At 42.4% G+C, this 16,751-nt stretch overlaps 1 protein-coding gene across 3 annotated transcripts; it reads right to left on the bottom strand.

Moving 5' to 3' along the window:
- Positions 1–1,393: 1,393 nt before the first annotated feature.
- On the bottom strand, positions 1,394–16,529 carry ADPGK (ADP dependent glucokinase). Of its 3 annotated transcripts, XM_063449370.1 has the most exons (8): positions 16,309–16,529; positions 15,657–16,167; positions 11,287–11,512; positions 7,652–7,714; positions 7,426–7,546; positions 7,040–7,236; positions 5,395–5,493; positions 1,394–4,780 (listed from the first exon to the last, which is right to left on the bottom strand). In XM_063449370.1, the coding sequence occupies exons 2-8, from the start codon at positions 15,881–15,883 to the stop codon at positions 4,238–4,240; spliced, it is 1,476 nt and encodes a 491-aa protein (XP_063305440.1). In that variant the 5' UTR covers positions 15,884–16,167; positions 16,309–16,529; the 3' UTR covers positions 1,394–4,237. The 3 variants fall into 3 exon arrangements, with proteins under 3 accessions (XP_063305440.1, XP_063305439.1, XP_063305441.1); XM_063449369.1 differs by having other exon boundaries at positions 15,657–16,529; XM_063449371.1 differs by having other exon boundaries at positions 1,394–4,777; positions 15,657–16,529.
- Between the last annotated feature and the right edge of the window lie 222 nt (positions 16,530–16,751).

The raw sequence follows: 16,751 nt of genomic DNA, 5'->3' as shown, positions 1-16,751 counted from the left end.
ATAGCGAGTTTTGAGAACGGTCGTACATAATGAAGGTAAAATACTAGAGCTGGATAAAGTAGATGAGCCAGGAGTTATTTACCTTATTTTCTTTTACCATTTTTTGGCCCAAATGTTTGTAAATCAGTTCTCCAGTCATGCGTTAGTGAATATGCTCCATTCTCTTTCCAATATTCCATGAGAAAAAAAAAAATAATAAAAAAATAAAAATAAATGATTAGCAGTTATACGTCAAGCTTGTACATTAGAAGTTTGAGTTAGTTATCCACTCTGCGGGAAGTATTTTTCTTTTTTACTGAAAAAAGAAAAAAAAAACTTGAAATCTAAATGTGTCATCTCATCCTTTGGACAGTCTCAATAATGAGCAAATTACCAGAGAGATGTTTGTAGTACTATATACATTTATATAATGTTATTATATCACCGAATTCTGTAGCTCGCCTCTGCACATTCATAACGTCCTTCTTTAGAACAGGTGTCCAAAGTGTATGTATTCAAGGTGGGGTCTTGCCATTGATTTCTAAACAGGCAAATTATATTTTTGTCCCATAAATTAGTACATCATTGTATGCATACTGGACTTATCAGCTGCTGCCTAGTGTGTTGTCTATAACTATTCCAAGTTTGTCATTTATAGTTTTCCCTATTTCAGCAAGTTGCTTTGTGTTTCTCACCCCAAAATGCTTAACTTTGCATTTATCTACATTAAATTTCATCTGCTGCTTGGCTGCTCAGTTGTCTAAATTTGTCCAGATCTTTTTGCAGCAAAGTAATATCCTGCTCACAGTGCATTACCTTACCTAGTTTTGAGTCACCTGCAAACACTGACACGTCTCAGTGTCTGACAAAGATCATCTGGAGACCATCACCAGTGCAATAAATAAAAAAATAAAAAAATGGTTTGTGATATTATGGGATGGGATCATTTAGCCCCATTCTTCAAATGCGTCTCTATGAGCCTTTTGTGACCTTACCTTTGGTTTCCATGTCTCCTTTCAAAGCCTATACCCATTCATCTCCATCATTCATTCTACTAAATCTCACTAATAAACTTTGAAAATATAGCCGAAAGCTACAGCATTGCATAAGGCTTGTGGCCACAGCACACCTCCTATTACCCTCTGATCCTTCATCTATCGTTTTATGGAGATGGACAGTTCTCATCCTTCATAAATGTATTACTTCCAAGTTATTTTCTATGTTGATGTGGTTTCATACTGAACATTTTCATCTCTTTTTTTTTTTCCAATGAATGTTGAAAGATAAAATTTAAAACAAAATACACTAAATTATATTCATAATGAGGCCATCTACTTTTGATCCACAGAAGACACAAAACCTTAGTAAGAAAAAAAACATTTATTAACAAAAAAAAAAAAAAAAAACACTAGGAAGTTACAAAGCATTGTTCACAAATATATTACAAAAACGCAACGTTTTCCAGTGATTAAACAGACAGATTAAAAGGTCACGAAGAGGGAGTTATCATCTAGAAATGTCATTTGCCAGAATGAAGAAGTTAGGAGTGCTCGGCTAGCGAACACTTTGTCTATATTAAGTGATAAAAGAGGGACTAAAAACCAGAAATGACTGCTTTATGGGAAGCATTTAACCATCTGAAATTGCTGCGTTTAAAAGGACACTCCAAACATCATAACGCTTTAGCTTATGGTACGGTCTTTGGTGCAGTCTGGCTATTGTCAAGCCATTTTCGTCTGGCTTTGAAAAAAAGAATTCCACCTACTTACTGTGTAACATGACCCTGGTGAAATCCAACTTCCTCGGAGCAATGAGGTATAGTGCAATTTGGCCTCTGGTTTGTACAATTAATGAGAAAGTTAGATCACCCCAGAATGAGACTGCTGGGGACTTCTCAGGATTTGGTCCAACCATTGAAACAGACAAAATCCTAAACGTCAGCACCCACATCTCTTAGAACCATAACCACTACAGTAAACAATTGTGGGCACGGCTCTAGAAACGACAATTTTACCCACTTGCTATACCTAGGATTTATCACGTAGCACTTCTAATAATAAATATAAATAGTTCACCAAAAGGTTTTTGGTAAAAAGTACTGCATATAACACCAAATTTTGAGTAAATAAATGACCTAATTATTCTTGAAAGAAGTGCAAAGATTAAAAAAAAAAAGAATTCTCTCTATAATTCTACCCCCAGAAAATAAAATAAAATACTAAAATAATGGGTAAGGATATATTTTAAGCAAACTTTTTTGGTCCTCCACAATAATTTTTTTTTTGTAATAAATGTTTCACAAAAACAAAAAAAAGGTAAAAGTTTGTGATCTATAAAAAGAGAGTAAATGCCGGGAATGTATGTCTGAGAGGTTAGAATCGGAATATTAAACACTAGGAAGTGTGTAACAGGCAATCAGGGGAAGACAGGTTAATAATTCACAGGCGTACTGAAACTTTAAAAATAGCATTACGTTTATCAAAACAAAAGTGCAGACATTTTTAACGTATATGGGAATCAAAATAATCTTGGAATATCAGATCTCATTCCTTCAGACACTGGCTGAAAAGACTCACTATTTAGAGCAATCCCAATGAAAAAAAAACAAATAAAACCGAATTCACTAAATTGGGAATGGTGAAGAATTGACAGGGAAGTTTCAATTTTAGGTGCAAATAACCAAACTTGAAAAATCCTCTGCACTATTTAAAACTTGCAAATGCCTCGTCAATTCTCCACGATTCAGTTTCAGTAAATAACTCCAAAATGTCTCTCAGCGTGGGAACAATATTCTTATTGTAAGCTCCTTTGGGCAGAGCCCTCTTCACTTACTGTTCTCATATGTCCAAACGTGTTTTGTTGGAATTAATCGTTTGTATTTCTTTATCTACTGTACCGCCCTGTGGAATAAGTTGGCGCTATAAAAATCATTGTAACAGCAATGACCTGCTATAACCTTATATTGAATTATAAAGAATTGGGGGGTTGGGTGAACACAGCATGGGCTTTAAGAAATTGAATTTCATGTTCCATGACCTGAGAAGCATTGTAAAAATAGCTGCTGATTCAATAAGAAGACAAAATACTAGTTTTAAAGCTTAGTAGCATTTGAAAAGAATAGCAACACATCAAGTCCAGTTTATCTGAAAGTAATGAAAAGTATGTCGAAACATGCCTATTTTTACTTTTAATGTAACATTATCTCTGCACTTCACCGCATATCAAAAGCTGCCGTCAGTTACATGATTTTAACACCAGCTTTATTTTGATTGGCTGCCAAACAAATTACTGACAACCAATCGAAATGCAATGCTTTGTGCCGCAGTAGAAAGTAAATCAGGCAGATCTCATAGTTTGCCATTTTAAATAAATATAGTCCATATTAAGGAGAACGGATCATTTAGTATTTTATATGTATATATGTAACTATTCCCTTGATGAAAAACTAAGACATCTTTACTGCTCAAGAAATTAATTATGGAATGATTTCAGTGCTGACCCCATACAGGAGCGCAGTCCGGTACCCACCAGAGGTAAAATATTCATAAACAATAGGAGGTGGGACACAGACTGTTAACCCCAATTTCTTGCTGGAGAGATGTCAAGCAAAATCACAATTCTGCTGTAACTTATAACTGAAATACAACATAGAAACGCGAGGCTATAAAAAGAACAACTTTCATTAAAACGCTATTTCCTTCACAACTTCTAAATGCGTCATTACATTGTTAACGTCTTTAGTATCAAATAGGTAAGCCAAGCTTTATATGGTAATGCACTGTTCACCTCTGGCAGTGAATAAGTCAAGGATGCAAAACTCTATTGGATGCATTGGCTTCCCTAAAATTCTGTAGAAACAGAAGGGGATGTTGTGTTGCACAGGTGCAGTTGCGATATATTACTCCTAGGTCAAGTTCAGCAGGCTCCACAAGGATTTAGGGTGATAAGATAATGCTTAGTTAGAGGCAGAGTTAGTTGGTAACATGTTATTTATAAAAAAAATTGGAAAAAAAAATTGAAAACCCGGAAAGTAAACGGCAATTAAGTAGTAGCACGGGATCAGCCTTCCAAAACACACTGTTGTAGAGGCATTTAAATTGAGATACCTGCACAAAAGTCTAGAATTCAACCTTAATTCACAACACAAGGATTCTAAAATATGATGCGACGGTTGCTTGGAGTTGCTCTCGAATACCCATTTGACCCAGACTCATGACGACAACTGCAGCTATGCCCATATAAGCACTAGAGAGAAACCTCACATTGACAATGCCTCTGAGAACAAGAGTCCCTCTGCAGAAATAGCATCACCTAGACCCACTGTCCTAACAGGCTGCTTGCAGATAAGAACAGGTGTGAAGTAAAAGGTGATATCTCCTCTTTTCCATGTGGCTACGGGTTCCTTCGCAGTCACCTTAATAGTGCTGCCCTCTTCAGCTCGAGAGGAGGAAAACTCAAGCGGGCTCTTCAACATCACTCTAGCTGGATCAATAGTTTCACTTGCACAAGCCTGGGCACCAGCAACTCTGGCACCAGCAGCTACTGCAGATACTTGATTGGCCCAGAACCCATCAATGGTGGCCAGAATGTGGTAAGCCAAAGTGTGAAAGTGAACCCGTGTCAGGGTGGAGGCTCCTTGGTGATACCCTTGAAGGATCCAGAATATAATGTCACTGACCATTCCAACATCTGGGATTCCGGACCACGCTTGCAGGGAAGAATGAGGGCCGGCAGCAGACTGGCTAAGAAACAGAAGTTCCTGTTCGTTGAGTCCCAAAGAACTGATCAGTGGGAAGACCTGCTGACCAAGAGAAGAATGGAGACGATATAAAAATATACAATAAAAAAATTAAAAATAAAAAAGGGAGGACCTGCCACTATGCTCATAGTGAAAAATATGATTAACGTCAATGTTAATTATATCTACTTTGGATCTGGTCAAAAATAAAGATAAAATATATATAAGGTATAAATTTAAAATAGGAGGATTACCTCCATGGATGCAGTAGTGACACCAATACACTGATCATTTGTGGGTATCGGTAGTTCTAAAGTAATCAAAAGAAGTCTTCCTGGACCAAAGGATTAGTTTTTCAACCAAGTAGTTCCACCTGTTCTGTCTCTAGTCTATAATTTGTGATGGCTAACCTCCTTGTGATCATCACTCACCGAGTTAAGTCTTGGGGAAAAATACCACCCTTCTAGCAAACAACAAAAACAGAAATAAAAATAAAATCTAACCTAAGCTGCATACTATAAAATTACAGTCTCAAAGTGCAAGAGGTAAAAGGATGGGAAGTGTATTTATCCAGAACAATTAAGCTCTTCCCCTATTAAGAGGCTTGCCAAATACTACACGTGAGCTTCTGAAATGATCCCATCAAACCTCTCACAGTACGTCTCTCGGCTTGTTACCTGGTAGATAATGCCTCTCATCAGGTCACCATCAGTCATACTGGCCAATTCAAGGTGAATGATGATATCAGAAGGAATGTCTGAAATAGATGATGCAGCCTAGGAGGACAGAAATTACAAATAAACAATACATTCAAATGTACAAATAAAATAAAGGATTATTTTGTCCACAGATTTGAAATTATAAATAGTACTATGGATACTAGTACAATGCTATTGTTTTAACCAATTGACAGTCAGTGGTGGATCCAGAGCCTGATCTCGGGAAGGGCACTTGTAGATTATTTAAAGAAATAATCCATACACAATAACCACTAAAGCTCTGTGTAGTGGTTATGGTGCCAGGAGTGCCAGGACCCCCTCCCAGAGTAAGTATTCAAACCGTTTAATAACAGTATGACAACTTACCTGGGGTCTGCTGAGATACAGGGCTGTAGTAGGGCATAGGAGCAGTGGGGTGTGTGGGTGTGTGTGTGTGTGTGGAGGGGGGGTGCAGTGTATGTGTGTGGGGGCAGTGTGTGAATGTGTGGTGAGGAGGGTAGGGGGGCTTTTTTTATAATTTTTTTATATAAAAATAAATTTATGTCCTCCCTCCTCATTCAGTAAAGGTTCGATCCCTAATGGTCCGTGGGGAATCCCTGGTGGTCGCAGTGGTGAGAGTGAACTCTAGGCAGTAGCTCCAGGGCTAGAGTTCCCTCTCGTGAGCTCCATGCTCACGAGAGAAGGACCCGGAGAAGCTGCAGGCTAAGCTCCCGGGTCCTCTCTCTTTCCCACCCCTGCCAGCACGGTGCCTGCGGACCAGGAAGGAGATCTCCCCTCCGGTCCGTGAAGGCACGTAGCAGGGCTGGTGCTTGGACAGTGCCAGCCCTGCATTAGCCAGCAGGGGAGAGCCCCGTTGCCTTACCCCCTGGATCCGCCAGTGTTGACAGTAACCAAAAAAATTATATTATATTAATATATATATATATATATATATATATATATATATATATATATATAAATAGAAACTAAGCACCAAAACCACTACATTATAATGCTGTCTCTTTATTGTGACAATTGCATTTTATTGCTTGCACAGGGCAACATGTTCTGACTTTTCAATGGACCCTAGAAGTCTGTCCAGAATATAGCACTTTTGTTTTTTACTTGCAATCCCAAACACTACAAATTATTTTATTTTTTTAGTTTTTCAGTAACAAGGGTATGAGTAACCTTATAGTGGTTAATCCTGATCGTCACAAAATGTGTCTATCAAAGGATATGAAAGAGGGAATAAGACAAAGAAAAAGATAGGATAAAAGCTCTGAAACTGGAAAAGATAGGATTTCACCAGATCCTTTAGAGACTTACAGATATACGAGCATATAGGTATCCAGGAGCTTTTAACATATAATAGATAAACACTAGATATATAATAGCAAAAATGGAATATAAATATTGGATGTAAATGTCAATACAATTTCCAAAATTCTAAATCTCCTAAGAAATCCAGGAAACAACCAATAAACAGTTTCTTAGTCTTATAGATCACTTTTATGTATGTTTGATCTTTAAGACTAAGAAACTGTTTACTACTGAGACAAATGTTTTATATCATAAAGTCAAGCTGAAGATGCGATGGTGTACTGTGCTCTTCTTAACTCACTTCTTTTAACCTGGTTTCCCTGTTCTCACGGCTTAGACCTTCCATCATATGGAGCCCAGACAAGACCAGTAAGTTTGGCTGGAACTCTTCCAGGCTGGCTAGAAGGACCTCTAGTGATGTCATTGCTCCATTGGACAGGTCATGGGAGAAGATAAACCTGTTGGCGGTTGGAGCACGGCTAGATCCCCAGTTTTCTCCTATAAATGGAAACAGATAGCTTAATACACTGCTACGTAATAAACCAGGAAACTACAAAAGCAACTCTCTGCTTACATCACTGCTTGCTCTCATCACTCTGTAGCATTCTCAAGGTACCACCCAATGATGACATGGTGACATGCAGCAGCCTCGTACACACAGACACTCGTAGAATACATGGATTTTACCTGCTTTGTACTCCAATATCAAATGAAACTCGTCCTGTTCCTGCAAGGATGCGGAGGGCACCAAGACTCGCTCATCCAGCAGTTCATGAAGTTTGGGGCCAATTGGACCACAAAGAAGTACCTGGGGTGAATTTTGTAGAAAGGTATTTGTGTTATTAATAAATGAATAGATTAAATATGGAGACAGAGAGACCAGCCTGAAAGCAGAAACACTGGGCAAATTTACCTCCATGCCTGGGTGTGCTGCCATTCTCTGAGCGATGAGAGCTGCATTACCCCCTACAAAGTGCTGTAGTAAGTGGGGAAAAAAATATATAAAAATAAATAAGTTGGGAAAATGTATGGAAGAGTTAAGCTAAAATAGCTGGTTTTCTAATATTAATTCGGACACGTCACCAAAACCCACGAACTTCAAGGCAAAACACTTGTTAGGAACATCTCTGAAATATCCGGGCTGCTCTGCAGTTTAACATAGAATTAGCCAATGCCCGTGTTGTATTTAAGAGGAACGGTTGCAATTCAGTTAGTGAAAGTTCCTCTTTTACTCAACTCATTAGACACTGCTGACATACTTAGTAGTTTCAGCTGTGGGGCCCGGCCGTGTACAAAACATATTCCTCCAGTGTTCTTTGGGGAAATTGGCATTACCATGTTCTGCAAGTCTATGCACATGGTCCAAAGCCACATGCAGAAACTCCCAGGGACATTTGCATTGTATACCAGGTTTGATGCAACTTCAAATGTTGAGTTAATGATTTAATCCATGCTTAGGCCAAGGAAAAGTACTGCCGTTTCTTTTCTAAGAAAATGAACACTGTTGATGTAACTGGATCATCCGACTCTAGGTCAATAATTGTAATTAAAGAAATGGACAAACAAAATGTACACAACCGAAATAATTTCATATATAAAACCAATTTAACTTATGAAACGGTTAATTGTATTTTCTATTTGTATCATAGTCTGAGTTCCAATCACTGGAGCCAGTACATTCCCTTCGCCAGACATGTAAAAGGAGTTGGCATGCATTATGAACCAGAAAAGAAAAGAATCTATATGCCAGCACCCGGAACCTACTATTTACTTATTAAATTAACATTTCTTCTAGGACAGGGTGTGACAAATTTGCTTTGAATCTAGAAGCCAGCTAAAAAAAAAAAAAAATTAAATGCAGGAGCAGGATTTAAAAAAACGTACAAAGGGGGGCGGGGCCTGACAGGCATGGAGGAGACGTGCATTGAGGGAGCTCCTCTCCTACACTGACTAATAAGCAAACTTTTGCTTAACCCAGCTTGATTTGGGTCGAATCCAGGGCTTCACCTACTACTTGCTCCAGCTGAGAAACACTGCAGGGCCCAAAGAGGCTGCCCTGTTAGCACAGAACCATGGGGTGAAGCCATGCCGGCTCACACACAACCCGACAACTTACCTAAGATGGCGGCTGCCACGAGGATCCCCAGCAACACGGGGGAAAGGCAAGATGCCCTGTCCAGACTGGACAGAATCTTTGAAGATTTCTGGCAGAGAGTGGAGAGCAGGATGCAGCACCCCCCCTTAAAACAACCGGGTAGCGGCTCTACACCAAGCAGCAGCCTGGGGCTCCAGCAGCACGCAGGCCCCCAACATGGCGGCGAACCGCGAAGAGCTCACCCATCCGGCGCAGGAAAGCTACCAAGAGGGTCGTGCCGCGGCCCATCATGGAGACCCATCAACGAATTGCGGTGCCAGGAATAATCGCAATCTGGTCACAAGGACCAACCTGTGGGCACACACAGAGACTCAGAGGACCACCGTTCCTCTTAAAGCCGCAGGACAATGCGATACCACTATCCGGCATAGGCTGATACAGGTGCCAGGGCTGCATAATGACGAGCTGTTGCCCTTCTGTGACACAACTCTCATACACCCTTGAACTCCTGTGACACTACACTCCAGCATTTTTTCCTAATCTCTGGTATCACCCCTGGCACACTTCTTACCACATGCAACTAGCCAGGGGCCTCCCTGGGAAATTTTCCGGTTTAAAATTCATGTTGATATATGCATGTCTCTATCTTTAACCTTGAGAATATCTGTGTCTTCGATACACTATCTGCCGACTATCTATATACAGTAATTTGTTTAGGCACGTTAGACCTAACTGTTTTACTAACCCCCAAAAAATGTGTGCTAACTTACTCTGTTTGCCATGCAACTGTCTTATATTGTACGATACTACATTTGCTTGTTATTGCAGTCGTGGCATCATAAACACGTTTTGTCATTTCTGGCATAGCAAGAATAAAAAAAATAAATAAATAAAAAAAAATTACAAAGCTTTATATTCCACGAAAAAAATGCAATACTTAAAAGGGACACGATAGTCACCAGGACCACTACAGCTTAATGTACAGACTTTTCAATGTAAACACTGCATTTTCATAGAAAAGGCAGTGTTTACATTGCTTCCTAGTGACACCTCTAGTGACCGTCACTCAGACGGTCACTAGAGGTGGTTCCTGCGTCAGTGCTGCACAGTGTGCAGTACCTACATTCAGCGTTTCCATTTTTTGCATTTGATGGGAAAACATCGGATTGGCTGAGATAATTATGCTTGATAATCTCAGCCATAGAGGCAGGGTCAGTCGAGAGGAGACCAGCAGGGCATGAGAGAAAAGGTGAATAAAAACACCATTCCCTTGCGAACGGAAGGGGCCTCGCCACCTAAACACAGACATCATGACACACGCATACATACAGCCATGACAAACAGACATGCACACACGCATTCGATGACAGACACACACACATTCACACATTATTGCTTGTTTTAATACTTGTGGGGTCCAGGCTGGGGGATTGTGCTGGAGAATTATGGAGGCGGGCGGCTTGCTGGAGGCTGAAACAGGCAAGCGACATGCTGGGGGATTTTGTAGGAAGGCGGCTTGCTGGGTGGTCATGGAGGCGGGCGGCGAGTTAGCTGTGATGTCCTTGCTCTGCTCCCCCGCGCGTCGTTTATTGAGAACTGTCCCAGAACATGACATCACATTCAGGACTTGGTCTCATTAAGCAGCCGCACGGGGAGCAGAGCAAGGACGCCCTCCTACTATTCACGCAGCTAGCCGCCCGCCTACACGACCACCCAGCAAGCCGCCCTCCTACAAATCCCCCAGCTTGCCGTCTGCCTTGGATTTAAGGGGCTCGCATATCCCAGGTGCCAAGGCAAAATTCCCAAGCTCCATGGTGACTGGGATTTGTCGAGCCCTGCTCTAGAAAAGGACATTACAAAAGCCAAAACATCTAGAACAGCAAACCTAGTAACAGCAGTTGTAGAGGTTTCCCATAGCATTAAAATGACACTATAGTCACCAACACAACTATATGTATTCCTAACGCTATAGAGCCCTAGTCACCTTAACAGTGACTAGGGCCCCGTTCCGCGGCGAATATATGGTTAATTACCCATTTATTTGCTTACCTTAATCCAGCACCTCTACATCGACGTCAGCTTCCGAGTGGAGCCGAATGCACATTCAAACCCGCCCATAGGAAAGCATTACTCAATGCTTTCCTATGGGGATCTTTTTTGACACTGACTCCGTGAGGACATCCAGCGTCAAATAAGTGCGATTTATTCAGTGTAAATCGCGGAAGCGGCCTCTAGCGGCTGTCAGCCACTAGAGGCTGGATTAACCCTGCAGTGGAAACATAGAAGTTTCTCTATATGTGTAGAGCCACAAGTAAGTCGCTCATGCCCAGTAGATTCAATAACTCAGTCCTCTTTATACAAGGCCTGTACGAAAGTCTAAAAAAAAAGGAGAAAACCTACAGATTGTAATACAGGTCACATGTGACACACAATGTTACGGTAACGTGTTCTACCTGGGCCGCAGGATTCTTGGAGGCAGTGCTGGAAATGTGCTGGAAGCTGACGGCATCACTATAGAACCGCTCGGCAGCCGCCCCTCGCTGCATATAGTGCATGAAGGTACTGGCAAGCTCTTCCAGATTGTTCAGGACTGCATGATCACCTGCGGACTGGGGGCTTAAACCCAACGCCTGCAACAAACTCACCCCAGAAAGTACTACATCCACACAGGCGTTCACCCTGCAATGAGACAGTAAAGGAAAAACAGTTCTTAGACCAGATTTGTAGTTGTGACAACACATCAACTGAATATGTTTGTCTGCTAACAGTTCAATGGGAAATGTGAACTCTGCCAGCAGTCAGTAAATGGAGCAGCCCCATACTCACGCTCTTCCTCTCGACGGATCCATTGTTACAGTATTTGGGTATTTCTGGGCTCATATGATAGAATGGGGTTAAATGAGTGGCTTAAAGGAACACTATAGGCACCCAGAAGACTGATACTCATTCAGACGATCTGGGTGCAGTGTCCCTGTCCCCCAAAGTCCTGCAATGGAACACATTGCAGTTTTTGAGAAACTGCAATAATTGCATTGCAATACTAAAACAGCCTTTAGAGGCGCTTTCAGGATTCTAAACTATGATGGAGGTCCTCACACTCTGCATGAGGACATTCAGCGTCAGTGAAATCTCCATACGAAAGCATTGAGGCAATGTTTTCCTATGGGGAGGGCCTGATGTGCTCGAGGGACATCGGCGCTGGATTCGGGTGAGTAAAATAAAAGGTTGTTTCAACCATTTATCTGTTGGAGGAGGAGGGAGCACAAAGGAGGGGAGGACCAGTACAGATTTGTATTCCCAACACTATAGAATCCCTTTAATCCAATCAAGTATGTGAGACTCAGTGACGCCATCCTTGCAGAATGGTCAACCCAAATCTCATCTTCTCTGTCATTGAAGGTAGCCTGGAGGTAGGCATAGCAGCTTATTCATTAAACACTAAATAGAAATTAATCCCAATTAAAAAATTAAGGCTAAATAGCAGTTGTGACTCTAACAGTGTTGGAGAATCTTTCTAAATTAAATTTCCGATTTGGCGTTGAATGAATAAATACTACTGTGATTTATAAAGCCATGCAGAACATATTTGCGTGGGTGAGCCAGTCATCTCTTATGTGGTATTAAAAATCAATGTATCTCAATATTGTCTGTGGACCTGTTAGCACAATTAAACTCTGGGGAACAAGTAGTCACGGTTGCCTAGTTGCCAGGAGAAGAAGCAGCCAGGACAGGCGTGTTCCTGTACTTCCCTCTTAACCAAGGTAGAGGAGTCCATGCCCATCTGGCTAATTCGTTCTTGCTCGTCCAGTTGACTGACACTCCGGTTGATGCAGCAGAAGTCCACAACAATCCAGGTTTGAACCAGAAGTACACAAGTGGTTCTGGTGTCAGACAACCAGAGAGGATTATTGATTAAAATTGGAATGGTGGAGAATTTGACCATAGAATGTATAGAAATTTTCAGATGAATAGCAAAAATGGGCAAATTCTCTAATATATTATTTCCAACTATTTTTGGCACTTTGTTTGTTTTTTATTTTTTTATTTTTTTAATTCTTTATTTTGGTTGCGCAAGCATTACATCATACTTGAGTAGCCACGACAGCCATATCAAGCTTCATAACAGTAACAGTTGAAAACAATATCATGGCATAGGAGGTACTGCACTTTTTTTTTTTATATAAAAGGAGAGCATGTAAGAAAAAGACAAAGAATAAGACATTCGTGGTTTGTGATAGACATGCTAGGCTAAGTGTGTACATAGCAAAAGTGTTCTCGCTTGACGTTACAGTGAGGTGGGTTGCCTTGCATATTGTCTAAAGGGAAACGTTTATAGCTAGGGCAACAGTGCAAGTAGACAGGTTCTCGCTTGGGTGATTACACATGGTGTCGTATGTTATGCTGTAGTGTGGTTGCATTGTGTTGGTTTGTGCGTTGTCTGCGGTGTGGCAATACCCATGTGAGTATGTGCTAATGAGTGCCCTGTTGGCTTCTTGTGCATGTTACGCAAAACAGCATACAGATTACGTAAAACAACAAGCAATATGTGTTGCAAGCAAAATCTTAGTAGGTCACTGTGGCAGATCTATCACCCTGCCTATAACGCAAAACAACATACAATACATTTTGCAATTAAGATCTTTGTAGGTCACTGTGTTGGATTTATCACCCTGGTGTATCGGGGGTGTTTCCCGGGCTTTCTCTATGGAAAAGGGCTAGCTGCAGGGAGGTCCCGGGCCCACACAGACCAGAAGAGTTCCTGCTTTACCCGATACCTGCCCTTGCCAGTACCATGTAGCGGGGTGCGAGTGTCCGTCAAAGCAGTTATTCTGGCATAGTCCCTCCATGCTGTGCTGTGGGTTCCTTGCCAGGTTCACTTGGGTGGCAGTCGCTTGTTGTGGAGCCCATCGCTGTCGGTCGTCAGGAGGCTGGAGTCAGGCTTGGCTGGGAGTTCGGCGTCGGTCGCTTGAGTTAGCTGTTTTCGGGGTCGTGGTGTTGCGCGCTGGAGAGCAGGGGAGTGTAAAGTGGGTTCTCGTGTGGGTGTTGCTCGCTTGGTGGTAGCCTCAGATTTCCCATGCGGGAGTTGTCTTGGTGCGATGTTGCTTCCCTCTACGATCCGCTCATTGGGGTCTCTTGTGCCGCTCAACTTCGACATGTGTGGCTGCGGGAGTAGGTGGGGGTTTGTCCGCCCCTCCGTGTTGCTAGACCGAGATGTTGGGATCCCGTAGTTTGCCGTGGGCTTAGAGACAGTGCAGGTCTTCATCCTGCCTCCCGCGCACATGGCGCCCGCCATCTTGGAAGCCTTATTCGGGTCCCCTAGCTCCATTTGCACTGACCTGAGCAGGGCCACAGGGTGAGGACCGGGATCACCCCCACCGGTCCAGGGGGGGTGGGGACGGGTCCGGAACCCCTTGCAGTGGCGCCCCGAGCCGAGAACCGCGGTGCAGGATAGTGGGGCAGCGGCCGTCTGCTCCACTCACCGCCGGAGAAGGCCCCGCTTGTGACAACGAGAAAATCTCCTCCCGGGGACTGTAGCTCCATGAGCTGCTCATGTGTGCGACCGTCCAGCTCGGTGGTCCGGCCCCGCCCCATTTGTTTTGTAATGAAACTGGACACAGGCATATACAGCCAAAGTGTTATTACAGATTCCTGCTGATATTTGAGTGAATATACCTGTCCGATTAAAATCGTACATGTTGCAACACATGAGGGACGGCTGTTAAAACCATACAAATATTGTAATTTTATCACTATATCTAGTTATCGTTTTCTTTTTAACGTACCACCTTCTGCCAACAACACTATCGATTACTGGACCTCACAACCATAAGCAGAAACTTTTTGCTTGGCCCTTGCTGAAAGCTTTGCATAGAAAACGACAATAGCTGGTAAGGTCATAGCCAATCTTGCCACCCATCCCCCACTCCCCAATGCAGAATTCTATTGTACTATGCTTTTCATGGGCAAGTCAGTGACAGTAGGTCAAATGTAGCCCTCCAGCTATTATTGAACTACAATACCCATGATGCTCTGAAAATCGGAATGGAAAAAGAGCAAAGGCATTTTAGGAGTTGCCCAGCAAGAAAGCCAATTAATTTATTATATAAATATATTATTTCTATATACAAAACCTATTTATTTCAACAACTGAATATGGACTTTTTGCAAAGCACTGAGGCGGTGTGTCCGAAGTCAGGAATCCTCAAAATACCTGCAAGATGGGCATAGCATTGATTATTATTTTGTTATTTATATAGTGCCAGCAAATTCAGTAGCGCTGTACAATGGGTGGACTAACAGACACGTAATTGTAACCAGACAAATGGACGCACAGGAACAGAGGGATTGAGGGCCCTGCTCAGTGAGCTTACATGCTAGAGGGAGTGGGGTATAATGACACAAAGGGTATAAGTAGGGGTAATGAAATGAGTGCTAGAAATGTATTCACTGATAACTTATTTTTGACAGTTGCAGGAGAGGAGCCCTATATCTAACTGCAAGACAATGTAGGGACTGGCAGAGGGGGGAGGCGCGTGCGGACAGGGAAATGAGCCTGGCCGCCACCTTTATTATTGATTGGTGCAATCTGGGATTGATAACATACACCCATTGATTCATTGCAAAAAGATCGTAGGACAAACCAGACATTTAAGTGTTTATTCAATAAACACTAAATTGTAAGGATTAAGATCTGAATTGCAACTTGTTATAATTTAGAATTCAAGTGTATTACAAGTATTCCATTGAGTCCCAAGGTTTGACTCACCCTGTAATTATTACAAACACAGGTTTAGGTGTACACATTATTCACAATAATACTCACCCTATGGCCACCTTCCCCCATTGCTTTCTGGGTTCCACTATGAGACTGTCCCATGCAGATGAGAGGCCTTCTTCAAAGCTCGGAGAGGAGGAAAACTTCAAACAGGGAAGGCTTTTTACAGAGTCCGAGAGGTAGCTCAGAGTGTCCTCAGTGATGCCAGGATACAGGCGGTGGACCAAACCACATGCAAAAGCCAGCAAACACACACTCACAGCCTTCGCCCACATTATCCCCAAATCAAGGGGACAAGATTACAGCCTGGTCAAGTCAACTGCATACAATAAGAGCCCAGTACCCCACTGTGTCCCAACCTGACACTGTGCCACTCACCAGGGCTATGGGTGATTATATCAATGATAATGTAACTCCCAGACTAAAATTATAATAACTCCCACACCCAGCACTCACAGAATGACTAAGTTTACCATCCAGGGCTGTGAGCATTCCCTTACTGCTGATAATATGAATTAATAATATTATTGATCAGCCAGTCTGTGCAATATATTGATCCCTGACTGATACTATAACTCCCACACCCAGCACTCACAGAATGACTCTGAGTTCACCATCCAGGGCTGTGAGCATTCCCTTACTGCTGATAATATGAATTAATATTATTATTGATCAGGCAGTCTGGGCAATATATTGATACCTGACTGATAACTTTACCCAATAGCCTGCCCCAGGCTCCTACACACACGCCATTCCTGCCAGCACAGCAGCCATCCCTCCCAGCCCGGCCAATGAATGAACAATCAGCCAGCTCAGGCGGTTCCGGGCTCCCAGGGTCTCAGCGATGGTTCTTTACTGCCGCCAGCGTAGCTCCTTAGCTTCTACAAGCCGAATTCGGCGTAACTGGGATACGTGAATACGGAAAAGGAGTAGAAAAAGGCGTTTAAAATAAAGGAGGCGTGGTTATATTCCTGATCCAATCAACGCTTGGGGAATTCGCCGGAGGGGGGTGTGTCCTCGGAACGAGAAGGAGGCTTGAAACGCGCCGCGCTTTTTTAGTTAGTTTCCACGTCAGCAGATGCCGTTAAAACGCAGTGACGCTTAGACTTTGACGAACCTGACGTGCTCGACGTTGCGTTCCAC

Source organism: Pelobates fuscus, chromosome 3 (genome assembly GCF_036172605.1).
Source record: "Pelobates fuscus isolate aPelFus1 chromosome 3, aPelFus1.pri, whole genome shotgun sequence".
Classification (NCBI taxonomy): domain Eukaryota; kingdom Metazoa; phylum Chordata; class Amphibia; order Anura; family Pelobatidae; genus Pelobates; species Pelobates fuscus.
Note: the sequence above shows the minus strand (reverse complement) of the source record. Positions and strands in the feature narration are given on the sequence as shown.